Raw genomic sequence first — 13538 nt, forward strand, 5'->3', positions numbered from 1 at the left:
CCGCTATAAAAACCAGATATAAGCTACTGGCCAGTGAAAAGAAAGCCCACGTCCTGTGCAACCCCGTACCTGCAGCACGCACTTCGCCATGCCTTGACACACCGTACAAACGGCAGCACATTAGAGCATTTATTCTAGCGCAGTCTGGTTTTCAGCTTCTATTTTATGTCCGGCAGCAAAGACAATCAAAGGTTACGGTGGAGTCGCGTAACTGCAGCCCTGCAGCCAGCTCAGTCTCCCAGCGGTTCGCTGCTGACCACTCTGGCACCGAGGGGAGTGGCAGCGCACCCCCGGCACCCCACACGGCACAGCTAGAGGTAGCTGACAAGGACTCCACAGCACATTTCAGCCCTAAGAACACGTACACAACATCCCTGTGTACAAGAAATCCTTCCAGCAGATTAGACTTACCCAACTCCTAACCACTACTACCCTGCTGGGAATCAATTTCAAAATCCTAAGGAGTTCTCCTTCCTGCAGGGAAAAGCTTGTTACAAGAGCCAACGAAGCCATCCCTTCGTTTTCGGGGAACGGCGTCACAGAGATTCCCTACTCGGTATCTTTGATTCCAGAGCTGAAGAGGGAAAGGGTCTGTGTTCAAAAGAAGCCTCTGCAGTCCTCCCATTCCACATAAAGAGGGGGCTTCACACTGGTCTCAGGCGTGGTTCTTCCTCCTCCTCGTGGTTTGGTGGCTGCTGGGGCATTTCTTCGTCTCTCGTGTCTTGCTTGTCTCTCTCTGCTTGAAGCCAGCTCTGAGGAGCTATCATTTTCTTCGGCCCGTAGGGTGGAGGCCCAATCAAAGCTTCGATGTCATCATAATTTATCACTTCTTTCTCCAGGAGGGCATTAGACAGCTAGAAAGAGTAAATAAGGCATAATGAGGCACAGAGATCTGAAAACAGCCCCTCCGAACTGACCTGACCTCTCCCTGCCAGCTCAACTTGGACCTCCACATCTGGACACAGCACGTGCTGGAGCCCGCAGGGAACAGGGCCCCAGCCACCACGCCGCAGCCGGCGTGACCCAAGCGCCCGCCGAGCCGGTACAAAGCTCTCCGGGCAGCCGGCACCTTTTGCAAGCGTGTTTTTGGCCAGAAGCGCCAAGTATGACTGGAGGCGATAAAGGCTGCTTCAGGAAATGATTCGGCAAGGCAGAACCGCGGGGACGATTGGGGAAGTGCCCTCACTGCCACTGTCCCAGCACCTGTGGCCCTGCCTAAGGAGGCAGGGCGACGGCAGACGAGGCTGGAGCCAGAGCCAGACCCCTCCCCTGCGCACAGAACGTGTCCCAGATCGCGGAGCTGTCCCTGCAGGCACGGGCTGAGGGTCACCAGGAAGGTCCTCCCCGGGAACGCCAGCTCTCCAGCCCCTCCGCAAGCAGGGCTGCGCTCGAGCAGCAGGTGGCTGTCCCCCACGAACCGCCCCGTTCTGCTGACAAGAGGCGACACACTGGCCTGGCAAACGGAGCGCTCTGTAGATACTTTGGCTTGACTTAAAAGGTTTTTCTCCGCTGACCCTCTAGCAAACATCTGACTGCTGTTAAAGGAAAGCGTCGGAACAGAGGAGGCCTGCGGAGAGGAGACCCCCCGACAACGCCCGCTCTCAGAGCGCTGCTGGGACACTGTCCCGGGGACAGAGCGGGGATGCGGGGAACAGCAGGGTGTCCGAGCCAGTTCTGGCCACCTTACCAGGCAGAGGAGGCTTGCTGCTGGGTAGAGGGAAGTGTTTTGGGCTTTGTTGTTGTTTAAAAAGAAGATTTAAGGATTGTTTCATTTGCAAACCATGCAACGTTAAGTCGGCTCCTGGCTAGTTTGCATGTTACGGACCCTGCTTTTGAAGGGAAGGTCACGGAGGCACACGGGGTGCTGCAAGCCCCAAAGGATGGGTGCAGAGGCCCTGGCAGCGAGGCGGGGACCGGCTATGGGCTCCCAGGACACAAATTAGAGGAGGCAAAGCTCTGCCTCTGCAACAAGGTCTCCTCGATGTATCAGGAGTCAAGTAGATGACAGGCGAAAGCTGCCTGGAGCCACCAGAGAGCATGGGTCAGCACCAGTCAGCCTAGGTGACAGGTCCCATGTCCTTTCACCATCCCCAGAAACTGTTCACCCAATTCTTTTATGTCTACAGAGCCTGGAAGGACAAACTGCTCTTGCCTTCACAAGAATGGTCACCGCTTTCCACGAAGTTATACTTCCGAGAGGCTAGCGCCGAAGTACAGGTGAGGGAGGCAAGTTCTGGGTTTGATCACTTCCATCCAGCACAGAGCACTCCTCCCCTACCCTGCAAGTATCAGCTGGTGTCAGGAGGTGAACTACTCACTGCTGGAGAAGGCGCACATCCTCCCTGTGCCTGCTTCTCACCTAGGGGATACGCAGCGAACAGCCTCTTATTCCCAGCAGTCCCAACGCAAACTCCAGCATGTCAATATCTCTGCTACGAGATATTCTAGGACCACAGAGACGCTGCAACAACCAAGCTGCAGAGCCCAAAAAATATCAAGGTCAAAAGTAACAGTGAAAGAAACCTCAGAGAACTCCAACTTACTGTTTGCAGCTTCTCCCGGTTGTCCAGCAGGAGTTTTTCTGTGCGTCTGTAAGCCTGAGCCACCAGCACTTTTGCTTCCTTAGAAGACAGTAACAAGAAGAGATTTGCAGTGCAAGTGGCAACAAACACAACGTGTGGACAAACAAGGAGAGCACCATGGGAAAGAATGTGCAAACCGAGCAGGCAGAAAGCAGTTACCACTAACAGAAAATGCAGATAAACCTTTCGAAAAAAGCCAAAAGAGCGCTTGGGATAAGGAACAGTAAACTCTTGTGCTAGCAAAACTCCTGAATTTCCCCGCTGATGGGAAATGAAGTCTACGGAAGCTGCCCAGTAGCAAAAGATACAGCTCAGTACAAAGCCCAAGGAAGCACAGCTACAGTGCTTTGGAACCAGAGCTTTTCTGGTTTTCAGCTATTTGACTTGCATTTTTCAGCGAGCTGCAGAAAGTAAAGAACAGACAGGAACACGCGCTCAGGGGCAGCCTTACGTGGTCCATCATTTGCTGAAGTCCCTGGCTGAAAGGGCGCCGACCGATTCCCGGTGCACTCTCCGCATCGGGGAAGGAGAGCTGCCCGATGCTGGGCACCATCCCGTACTGCTTCACCATGGAGTAGGCTATCTTGGTCACCTTCTTCAGGTCGTCCTGGGCTCCTGCGTGAAAAGAGATGCGATGCTTGCCAGCTCTGAGCTGAGTGCAGGAGAAGCAGGTCCTACACAAACAAACGTATGACTAGGCGAGAGCCTGGGGCACCTGCAGGAACCCACCCAGGTGAACACTACCTGCTGATGGACCTTTCCTCGTGTACTGCAAGACCTGTGCACGACCCTGAGTAAACACACTGGTAGCTGAAGTATACGGATCGCTTAGCAGCCACTGCCTTCTGTTACCACGTTTGTCTGTAACTAGCTGGAACTAAGCGGAACTAAGGCGCAGAAGGTCCAGGCTCTTCCACCAGCCAACAGTCTCGCCGGGTAACCGCATCTGTGGCCTTAGGCTTTGGGACAAAGTCTAACACAACACAGTTGCAACCCACAATGAGAGACCTTCATTCTTAAAAAAACAACTCGAAGATCAAAACAAGTAATTTGGCATTTCCCTTTCCCACTGCCCAGAGTGGGAAAATTCTCAGGTCACCCTTGGACAGAGCAACAAGTACAGAAGTTCAGACTCTCTCAACAAGTTCTCCACCTGCCTGCAGCAGGGTCTGACTCCTCACCTGTAGTGACTTTGTTAAAGGTGATGGCCTCAGACACTCTCCCGCCCAGAGCCATACACATCCTCTCCAGCAGCTGCTCCTTGGTGAAGAGATACTGCTCTCGTGGAAGGATCTGAGCGAATCCAAGCGCTGCGTTTGTTCGAGGGGCTATGGAAACCTGCAACACAGGGCAGCTCCGTCAGTGCAGAGAACAAAAGAACCAACTATAGCAACAAAAGGAAGAAAGGAAGGGCCTGCACTCCCAGTGAAATCTGTTGAAAGCAATGGTGCAGGCTGACCTACAGACGCACGGCCAAAACTGCAGTACGTTGCCATTCCCATAATGAAGCCTCTGCCTCCACAGCTGCAGACATGCCCTTTTTGCCATTCCAGATCAAAAAAATTAAAAGGAACCTGTCCTTAACAGCAAGTAAATGAAACCCTAAGATTTAAGGGTGCCTTTGGAGGATATAATCCAGAGTTTGCTTTACCACGTTCCAGAATCATCAGGACTACCTGGAGAAACACGGGATGTTTTCAGAAAAATAACAGCCATTTCCCCCATCCAGCCACGTCTCCTTGAGAGTAATTAACAACAGTTCAGCTTATACAACAGGTCATTCAGAGTGAATTTGCTGCTGGTGGCAGGCCAAGAAGCCGTCATCCTTGCCATTCCCACCCCTCCACCTCTTCCCCGCGTCCAGGCTCTTTGAGGAGACGTGCATGGGACAGAAGGCACCCTGGGGTGCCAAAGGGAGGCCCTTCCCTACAGAGAAGGGCTTCAGGCACACAAACTCCCAAGTGTGCCGATCTGAAAAACACCTCTCTTTCCATCAGTATCAGAGCAGCTCCTGCAATGGCCTGACTGGTAGCTGCAACACGCTGGCAGGGAAAGAGACCACGCAGGCACGCACACAGCGCAGCGCTTTGTGCCTGGAGGCGGCGCACGAGCTGAGCAGCAGCGGCAGGACACTCACTTGCTCCAGATGTGCCCAGCACCAGGGTGTCCAGCAGACACACTGGGGGTGCTTTACAGTTGGCTTGCAAACGCAAGATTTTTCCTGTGGCTGATTAAGCTTTGCAGCAACACTGTCATGACTGGAGCCCGATAACGGACTTCTTGACAGCGTATCTTGAGAGCAAAGACAGGTCTCTGCTCTCGTGAGCCCCCACCTGCGGCACTGCGTTCAGCTCTGGGGACCGCAGCACAAGAACGACATGGATGTATTAGAACGAGTCCAGAGGAGGGCCACAAAGATGATCAAGGGGCTGGAGCACCTCTCCTACAAAGACAGGCTGAGGGAGTTGGGGTTGTTCAGCCTGGAGAAGCAAAGGCTGCAGGGAGACCTTACAGTGGCCTGCGGGTACCTAAAGGGAAAGCTGGGGAGGGACTTTTTGTCAGGGGGTGTAGTGATAGGACAAGGGGTGATGGCTTTAAACAAAAAGAGGATAGGTTTAATTAGATATACGGAGGAAATTCTTTACTCTGAGGGTGGTGAGGCCCTGGCACAGGCTGCCCAGAGAAGCTGCGGGTGCCCCATCCCTGAGGGTGCTCAAGGCCATGTTGGATGGGGCTTGGGAGCAACCTGGTCTGGTGGGAGAGGTCCCTGCCCATGGCAGGGGGGTTGGAACTGGGTAACCTTTAAGGTCCCTTCCAACCCAAACCATCCCGTGATCCTATGATATTTGCTGTTTATGTTGATGCAGCATTCACAGCTCCAAGTTCATGGAGACCAGGGTAACGTAGCAGAATCTAACACAAGTGCTGCAAAACAATCAACACGTCTTGGACGGAGGATCCCAAAGGATTCTCTTCCCACCCAGCACGGGGCTTCATTACACGACAGCCAGTGGTGGGGTTACCTTCATCACTGCCTCCGTGTGCTCCAGCAGCCAGCCAACCAACGCGTGACCTGATTCATGGAACGCCACAACCCTCCTCTCTTCTGGTGACAAGATCTTACTTCTTTTGGCAGTGCCTGTCGGAACACAGACAAGATAAGACAATAAACTGTCAATAAATGTAGCCAACAGGCATCACCTTGTAAAGAGAAGCACACGAGCTAGAGCAGTCTGTGGCTGCACTGCCAGCAAAGTTGCCATTGCACGCTGTCTAGGGAGAGGCAGTAAAACACCCTTCGATTACACAGTGGAAGAGGTGCTCTCTGTCCCTGCAGCAGAAGGCAATCCATGCCTGGCAGAAACTTTTTCCCCTTACAACAGACTTAGTCACTGCACAAATAATTTAATGTTCGATTAACTCACAGCTCCAGAATGCAAAGCTCTGTTCTGCTCCCAGCTCTGTCAAAGGTACCTACACTACATCTCTGCCAAGGGACAGGTCTGCAACAAGTCAGTACCATTTCAAGAAAAAAAAGGAATCCCACCCCTAAAAAAACCCACCACCGAAAAAAAAAGGAGTCTGGCTGGAAGAGCGTACTTATTCTGCTGTACGATCTTTCAGTCCCCTAGGGACACGAGGGAACTGAGATGTTCCATTATATGTAGCAGAGAGGTCCCGGCTGAGATTCTCGTGCATTAGTAGTGTTCAAGTCAGCAAAAAAAACCCGCGACTATCTACCAAAATCTTTCTCCAGACCCAAGGAATATCTGATTACACATGGCATGCTCTGTATGAGCTTATTCCCAGGCTCTTGAGAACTAGCAAATTAAGCCATAACTCACATTTAATACTTTCTCCAGAAAGGTGATTTTTGAAAGTGTCTATTTTCCAACCCAGTAGTCCGTAACACAGAATAAGTCCAATTAGGATTTCAAAAAAATGCTGAATGGGAGTAAAGCTTCTAGCACGTAGAAAATACGTTAACTACAGAACACACTGCGCACCGAGCACTCATTACTGCCCTGCGTATCGAGCGCAAGAAGGTACCAGTACTTTAAAGTGGATGCCTCTGCACAGTGCCAGGAGCAATAGGGGGTAGAGCAGGCACAGTCAAGAGCAGCATTATACCAAGGTTGCCTGATGTCTTGGAAAACAACATTCTATTAACATTAATTTTTAAACAAAGTCAAGAGCTTTATTAAACAAGGAAACAGCAAAATTAGCGTGGCAGATCTTGTAAAATTACTGCTCAAGGATGCTGGAAACCACTGTGCCCTGCAAGGCATGATGGTGATGGAATAGCAGATTAATTGCAACAGCCTTGATTTTCATTAGTCAGCCCCTTACCTTGCCTTCAGCAGTGTGTGCGCATTCCCTGTACGGATCTTTCTATAGAAAGATGCATGCATGCACTATATATAATCTATGTAATTTTTTTATACTCTGGAAGCATCCCTCTGCCAGCCCACCAAGAAGGGAGGGACTGTACTCTTCACAACAGCACACAGTGTGCCCACAAAGATTGTTTCTTCCCCTACAGAAAGCAAGCTCCAGGCAGGAGAGCTCTCTGAAGGCCTGCACTTATCACATTTATGAGAGAAATAATCCAGGAAGCAACTCTGGTGCATCTCTGCTGGTCTTACACTGCGTGCACAAACCCCACCAGGGCACAGGCTCTGCTCCATCTTCCAAAGACAGTCCCAAAGACAGCCCCTAACTGCCTCTGTGTGCTCAGCAGGTTTCCTCCATCACTCCCAGGAGACCTGACTTACTGACTACTTTCTGTTCCCAAACTAAAAACACAATGGAGACTACCACAGTGAAGAGTTCTTACTCCTCCCTTACAGCAACACAAAGCTTTAAGGCTGACAGGGCCTCTGGACTTGCCAAGTTCTCTTTTGATTCCGCACCACCCTTATTAAAACCAGCAGCCTATAATGGAAAGCACAGTAATATCTTCTTTTCTTCAAGAAAAGCTTTTATAGCAACTGAAATACCCTCTGAATTGTGAAACTCAGAAGCATTCCTATTACATGGCAAGGGTACATTTAATATAAGGGCCTGGAGGGGTGTTTAGGGTGTCCTACAAAAAATAGCCAAGTCCTGCTAATATGAAAAAAATCCCATTAAGCAACAAAAAGATGTTATTGCCTCTCAAATGCCACGAAGCCTCAGTGAAGCGAGCCAGCCTGTCAGCAGTGAAACTGCTAAAGCCCATGCCCTCTAACGTCCTCCACATTAAAACAAGATATCCCTTCTGCTACACATCCCTGTGCTCTTCCTTGCTTCTTGCCCATGTCTGGGGAACTAAGGCTATGGTGGGACTCAGAATGAAAAGTTAGGGGAACGCCTGCGAGTTTAGTGCTTTCTGTACTGCAGACGGGAAAGTGAAGCACCTATTTGCTATAGCTGATTAGGACTTCTGCGCTGCAGCTAGAGCTGCCTCGCTGTCCACTCCTGGGAGCTGCTGAGTACAGCTGAGTACAGGCTTTGTAGAAACGGGGTCACAGGCACCCAAAGCACCCCAAGGGTTGTTTTTAAGAGGCAGGTGAAACTGTCAGGAGTTCTCAAAAATCTTCTCTTAGATGAGGAATTATTTAGGCATTTTCTGATAAAAAACAAATAGTGAAAACCTAATTTCTATATTAGGAAATAACTGACCCAGTACAAACATCCTGTTTCACACGCTCTACTAAGAACAGCACAGAACGCCTCTCCGTTTGCCCAGGCTCACCTCCCAGTAATGATGCTGCAGCCTGGAAGCAGTTAAGTGTCAGATTATGAAAACCAAAGCTTGCCTAGAGGGCAGTTCAGATCAAAACCCACCAGATTCAAATCCCTCAGGTGAAGTCAAGCGTTCTGGGAACTCTTTTCCACCCTCCCTCTAATACATTGCTACAGGGTAATCTCCAGAGATTCCTCTGCTGGCACTTGCACAAGTGACAGGGAAAGGCTGACAGGATGTTCTCAGAGGGAGAACAGTACTCTACTGTCTTTCAGTTTTTTCTGCCAATTCATCAAAGCCTGGGCTTTGAGGCCAAAAAGAAAAATCTCTAATTTCTTCCTGTTGCTGTTGAGGATGGGGTAGCCTGTTTGCTTTTGCTATTCATGTTTATGTAGCAGGTGTCCAGAGCAGAAACAAAAGCCCAGAGATACTTCCACTTTATTTATTTTAATGAAAAAACAAACCAACCACCAACCATCCAGCTTTGAATTCCCCTCTTTACTATTTTGCTACTGGTCATTTTCCCTGAGCTACTGGCTCAGGTTGCCTGCGGAGTCAGAAAAACAGGTCCATTTAGGTTTTATGAACAAGACCCTTTCTCCAACTATGGCATTCAAGATCTTCCAGACAGCTCTGTCTACAAGAGGAACCAGTTAAGAACCAACTGTCTTCCTGGAACATAACCCAATCACCTGACCCTTCTCTCAAGGAGCTGACACAGATTAACAAGACAACAACAGAAACGGCTGGGTCACTTACCTGCAATCACTCGTTCCACGGCATACTCGAAGTTGAAAGTATCAATGGATTTGTGACCTTCTCTAGCGGCATGAAGAGCAGCTTCGTTACATATATTTGCTATGTCAGCTCCTGTAGACAAGAGTTTACAAGAATTACATTGCGTTTGTTATGCGACAGACATTTTAGGGGACAGAACAGGCAGGAACAGATCTAGAGAGGGACCTAAGGAAGTCAAATAGCCTGCACTGCAAGCTCCTCTTTGTTCCTTGGGAACAGAGAGCAAACCTAATCCATGGTGTTTATGTTGGATTTGAACAATACAACTGCCTTGGCAATGAACGCTGCGTTGCCACACAGAGGACAGAGTTCAGCAATCAATTAACAGGCTGAAGCCAAAGCTGGCTCTCAACAACAGGGGAGTGGCGTGGGCAGCCTGGATTGGCATGGGCCGCCGCGCTGTTCATACAGCAACCGCACAAACCTCTGTGCAGAAGAGAAAGAACATCTGTTCTGAGTTTGTGTGTGTGGGTGATGGTGGTGGGGGGCTGCCGAAAGAAGTCACGAAGAGGCACTGTGCTGGGGCCTGTTAGAGGGGAAACCTAGAAAGGATATTCCAGGAACTCCACATAAACAGGAACTCTGGAGCCCCTTGCTCAGCACTGTTTCAAAGTCCCAGGGACCTACCCTGGAAACAGGCTCAGTGCAGGAGCCAGAGCTGTCCAATTTCTACCCTGACCGACGAAGGAACTGCTATTCATTCCTCCCATCATTTTCCTGGTAACACACATCAACTTAAGAGTCTTTCCACATCTCAGCGTGAAGTGCAACACCTCATCCTTGACAACAGCTTTGGAGCAGAGAATGAACAGTGGTTCCTCCCCTTCGGAATCAGGGTTCAGGCACTGTAAAAGCGTGTTTTCCTCCAACCTCCACACCCTGCCAGAAATTTCAGAAGATTGAAAATAGCCACAAACAATTGCTTATTGCAACTCCATTCACCAGGGAGCTGGTTAGGTTCCCACTATTTCAGTGGAGAAGATTTGAAGTGGAGGGGGAAAAAAAAAGCCCTTTAGACCAAAATACCCTCTTAAAACTAAGCAACTGAGAAGCTTCGGGTTGAACTGCAGAATTAGCAAGCATGGAAGGAGGCAGAACAGCCCCAGAGGGACAATGCACGTCATACCGCTGAAGCCTGGAGTCAGTTCTGCAAGGTGCTGCGAGTAGAAGCTGGCGTCTTGGATCAGTTTGAGACCCTTCAGGTGCTGCTCAAAGATCTCTCTTCTCTCCTGCGAAGAACACAGAGCACTCACACGACAGCGAACACCCGAGCCCAGCAAGCCTTTGCAACATGGCAGCTTGCCTGCTCCCTATCCCAGGGAGCAGAGGAGGAGCCAGACCTCTGGCAGCGGGGACAGGAGCACTGCCACCAGAGGGCAGGGCTGTCCTTACAGCACTTCAGTTCTACGGGAGCCCCGATAATCACCCAGCTCTCAAATTCGGAACAGATGTATGAAGGCTTACCGTGAGTCACTGCTTTCTCTCTCAGGGCCACTCTCTCCTCCTCCAAACTTTCACTCTGATCTGTCTTTTAACTTTTCTCTCACCATAAAAGCACTTGCAGGAAGGAGCTCTGAGTGCCTCTACCTGCTCCTCCTACACTGCAAACGAAAACCCCATCTACTAGCGACTTAGCCTGCAACCATTTCCCAGACAAAGGTGGGGGTGAGATGATGGCTGGCGGGCAGCCAAGCAGTGACTCATTCAGCTGGTCCAGGAGATCCTGATTAAAACAATGGGCTCAGTTGCCAGGGTTTTTCCCCTTCCTCCTTCAGGGCAGCTGCACGGTTCATGCTTCCGGTGCCAGATTGTATCAGGCATTTAAGGTATTTTAAGTGAAAACTCTGAGGACGACAGTAAAGCACAGATGGAAGAAGGAAGAGGCTGTGCTGGCAGAGCGGACAGACCTTTACTGCAGCTGAGCCTGTTTCCAAAGCTCTGCTACAAAAGTCAACACAGCAGCCGTGGAAGACTCCCCTAGTAAATGGATTTAACAAGCATTCAGAAGGAAAGTCACTTAGCGGGCTGTCTGAAGGAAAACAAAGAGCCTGACAAGGATAGTGAGGACAACAAACCTGCGAGGCAAATGATGCTCAAAGCGCACGACAATTTGAGCTCTCCCCCACAAGCCAACTTGCCAATTAGGTGGTTCCCAACTTCCTGGGGAGAAGACTACATATAACGTTCTGCATCTGCATGGCAAAGAGCCTCACAGGAGAATCTTCTGCCAAAGCTCGTATAGGAACAGATACGCTTAAAAACAGCGAGCTGTCATTTCACTGCAACAGGCAACTACATTAGCATGTCAAATCTCTGATTTAGGGTGCATTAATAAGAAGGAAGGCACACAGAAAGGCATACTATCTCTATCTTCTCCAAGCTCAGCCTTTGCCAGGCCCGTGAATCATCAGCAAGCAAAGGACTGGGACGCTTTTGTCACTAGCATTATAGGAAGGACAGGGCAGTAGGTGGAAAATACCTGGAGCGTTGGAAGATCAATAAAGATGTGCCTGTCAAGCCTCCCAGGTCTCATCAAGGCATTATCCAAGACATCAGCACGGTTGGTGGAAGCCAGCACTATAACGTGATCTGCGGTCCCCATTCCTGTAGCAGAGCAAGCAAAAACAAAGGTGAAGGTTTCCACCACCACAAAGAGCAAGCACACAAAGGGACGAGGCTGGGCAGGATGCAGAGAACATCTTACACATCTTTATCACAAAGGACGCATTTACGACATCCTTTGGGGCAGCTGAGGCTGAGAAAGTGTCCTGTTCCCTAGGAGCACGAGGCAGGAAGGAACCTCCCAGGTCACCCGGGCCAGTCTCTGGTCCTTGTGGCCACTCTGAAATTCCCTTTTCAGTTACTTAAACCCCAGCCTAAAACTTCTTTTTTTTTTTTTTTGCCACATGTTGAAACTGCTCCAACTGGAAGCCAGAACAGAATCGTTCTGTTCAGATGAGCTGGGATGTGCCTTCTCACCCCCAGCCTTAAGTCAATTCCCGCTTCTTTAGCTCCAGTTGTACAAACAACCCTTTTTAGCTGAAATAGCATTTTCCTCCCCAGTATTCCTGCGGAAAGCCCGTCCAGCTTTCATTTACTTTTAGCCCTCAGTCACAGACTGATCACCAGGGAAGGGACAGGCTTCCTTCTGACCAGCTCACATTAATGCAGAAACAGAAGACGCAGCCTTGCCACCCAGCAAGTGCCATATTACAGCACGACTTGATCTGCGTCTTTTCACTCGCCTTTTATCACTCCAAAGGCACCCAGGCATCCCGCAGACCAGTGCAAAGACCAGCCCTGCAGAACATCCCACAGACACCATGTAGGCAGGGGCAGAATGTGCCCGAACAGCTCCGCAGTGATTGTTAGCAGACACCAGCTCAAGCCACAGCCACAAGGTTTTGTCTCCGGGTCTTAAAGATGAAGGGAGCATCAGGATTTACAGGCTTTGCGAGAGCAGCACGGAGGCATCAAAGGCAGACAGGACTTCCTGGGGAAGCCGGAGCACTAACAGCTGGAGGAGGGCAGAACGGGGCAGGTGGTTGCGCTGCTTGGGTGGGGAGCCAGGGATGATGCTGAATCACCGAACCACGCTGCTTATTTATTACATTCCACCAGGTGCCCAGAGGCCCCTGGTATGAGTCACCTGCTCAGAGCCGATTCAGCCGCCCTGGCACGCGGCAGCCTTCCCAGGGAACGGCCGCGTTAGCCCCATGCGCTTCCCCTGGCTGCCAAGTCACACGCTGCAGAAAGCGGCTTTATGCACGTAAGCTGGGTGGGTTTCAGCTCTCTCCGGCTTTGCCGAAGAGCTGCCAAATGTGTCAGCGTACAAGAGCTCAGCAGAGAGATTAAGGTTACAGGTAAGGCAGAGGACTGGCTCTGTCAGCTTGCACTACAGCGAACCTCCGTTCTTCCTCCCTGCAGGATGCTGTCTGAATAAGCTCCCGGAGAGGAGGAAGCCGACCACTCTTCAGGCACGCATTACGCTGCGCTCTGGAGGGTGATAAACAAGCAGAGAGACTGGCAGGCACTTGGGGGATAGCAAGCTTCCTTCACGTGGTAGGATTAGATGGTACAGTACATTATCAGCTTTGCAGCTGGGAAGACACGGCCTTAAAATAGGTCTGACTATCAGAACAAGCATAATAAAAACAGAACCGCTGAGTGCATCCTCCTCACGTCAGCTTCTGCCCCACTTGTTCTCCAGCCTGCAGCCCAGCGGTGCAGAACAGCTCCGAGAAACCTACACCAGCAGCCTCTGAGTCACATCCCAGCTCCCGGCGCCGTGTCACCTGGCATGTGACAGGCTTTGGCTTCCACAGGCAGCAATCAGTCACAGGAACAGGCTACGAAAACACCACCTCGGTAACAGCAACAAGTTAAAAATGGTTCTGAAAATTTAGCCCGAAGAGAGCCTTCGTATCTAT

General features: G+C 50.5%; 1 protein-coding gene across 1 annotated transcript in view; it reads right to left on the minus strand.

The window, feature by feature from the left end:
* Nucleotides 1–104: 104 nt before the first annotated feature.
* Nucleotides 105–13538, minus strand: part of SPG7 (SPG7 matrix AAA peptidase subunit, paraplegin) — a 32024-nt gene continuing 18590 nt past the window's right edge. The window contains exons 10-17 of the mRNA XM_035566180.2: nucleotides 11588–11712; nucleotides 10235–10337; nucleotides 9070–9180; nucleotides 5606–5721; nucleotides 3764–3920; nucleotides 3034–3197; nucleotides 2544–2621; nucleotides 105–854 (exon numbers count right to left, since the gene is read on the minus strand). Of these exons, the coding sequence (XP_035422073.1) occupies nucleotides 645–854; nucleotides 2544–2621; nucleotides 3034–3197; nucleotides 3764–3920; nucleotides 5606–5721; nucleotides 9070–9180; nucleotides 10235–10337; nucleotides 11588–11712 (1064 nt within the window). The 3' untranslated portion in view covers nucleotides 105–644. The remainder of the gene's footprint in view (nucleotides 855–2543; nucleotides 2622–3033; nucleotides 3198–3763; nucleotides 3921–5605; nucleotides 5722–9069; nucleotides 9181–10234; nucleotides 10338–11587; nucleotides 11713–13538) is intronic.

The sequence above is a fragment of the Cygnus atratus genome, chromosome 12, assembly GCF_013377495.2.
Source record: "Cygnus atratus isolate AKBS03 ecotype Queensland, Australia chromosome 12, CAtr_DNAZoo_HiC_assembly, whole genome shotgun sequence".
Taxonomy (NCBI): domain Eukaryota; kingdom Metazoa; phylum Chordata; class Aves; order Anseriformes; family Anatidae; genus Cygnus; species Cygnus atratus.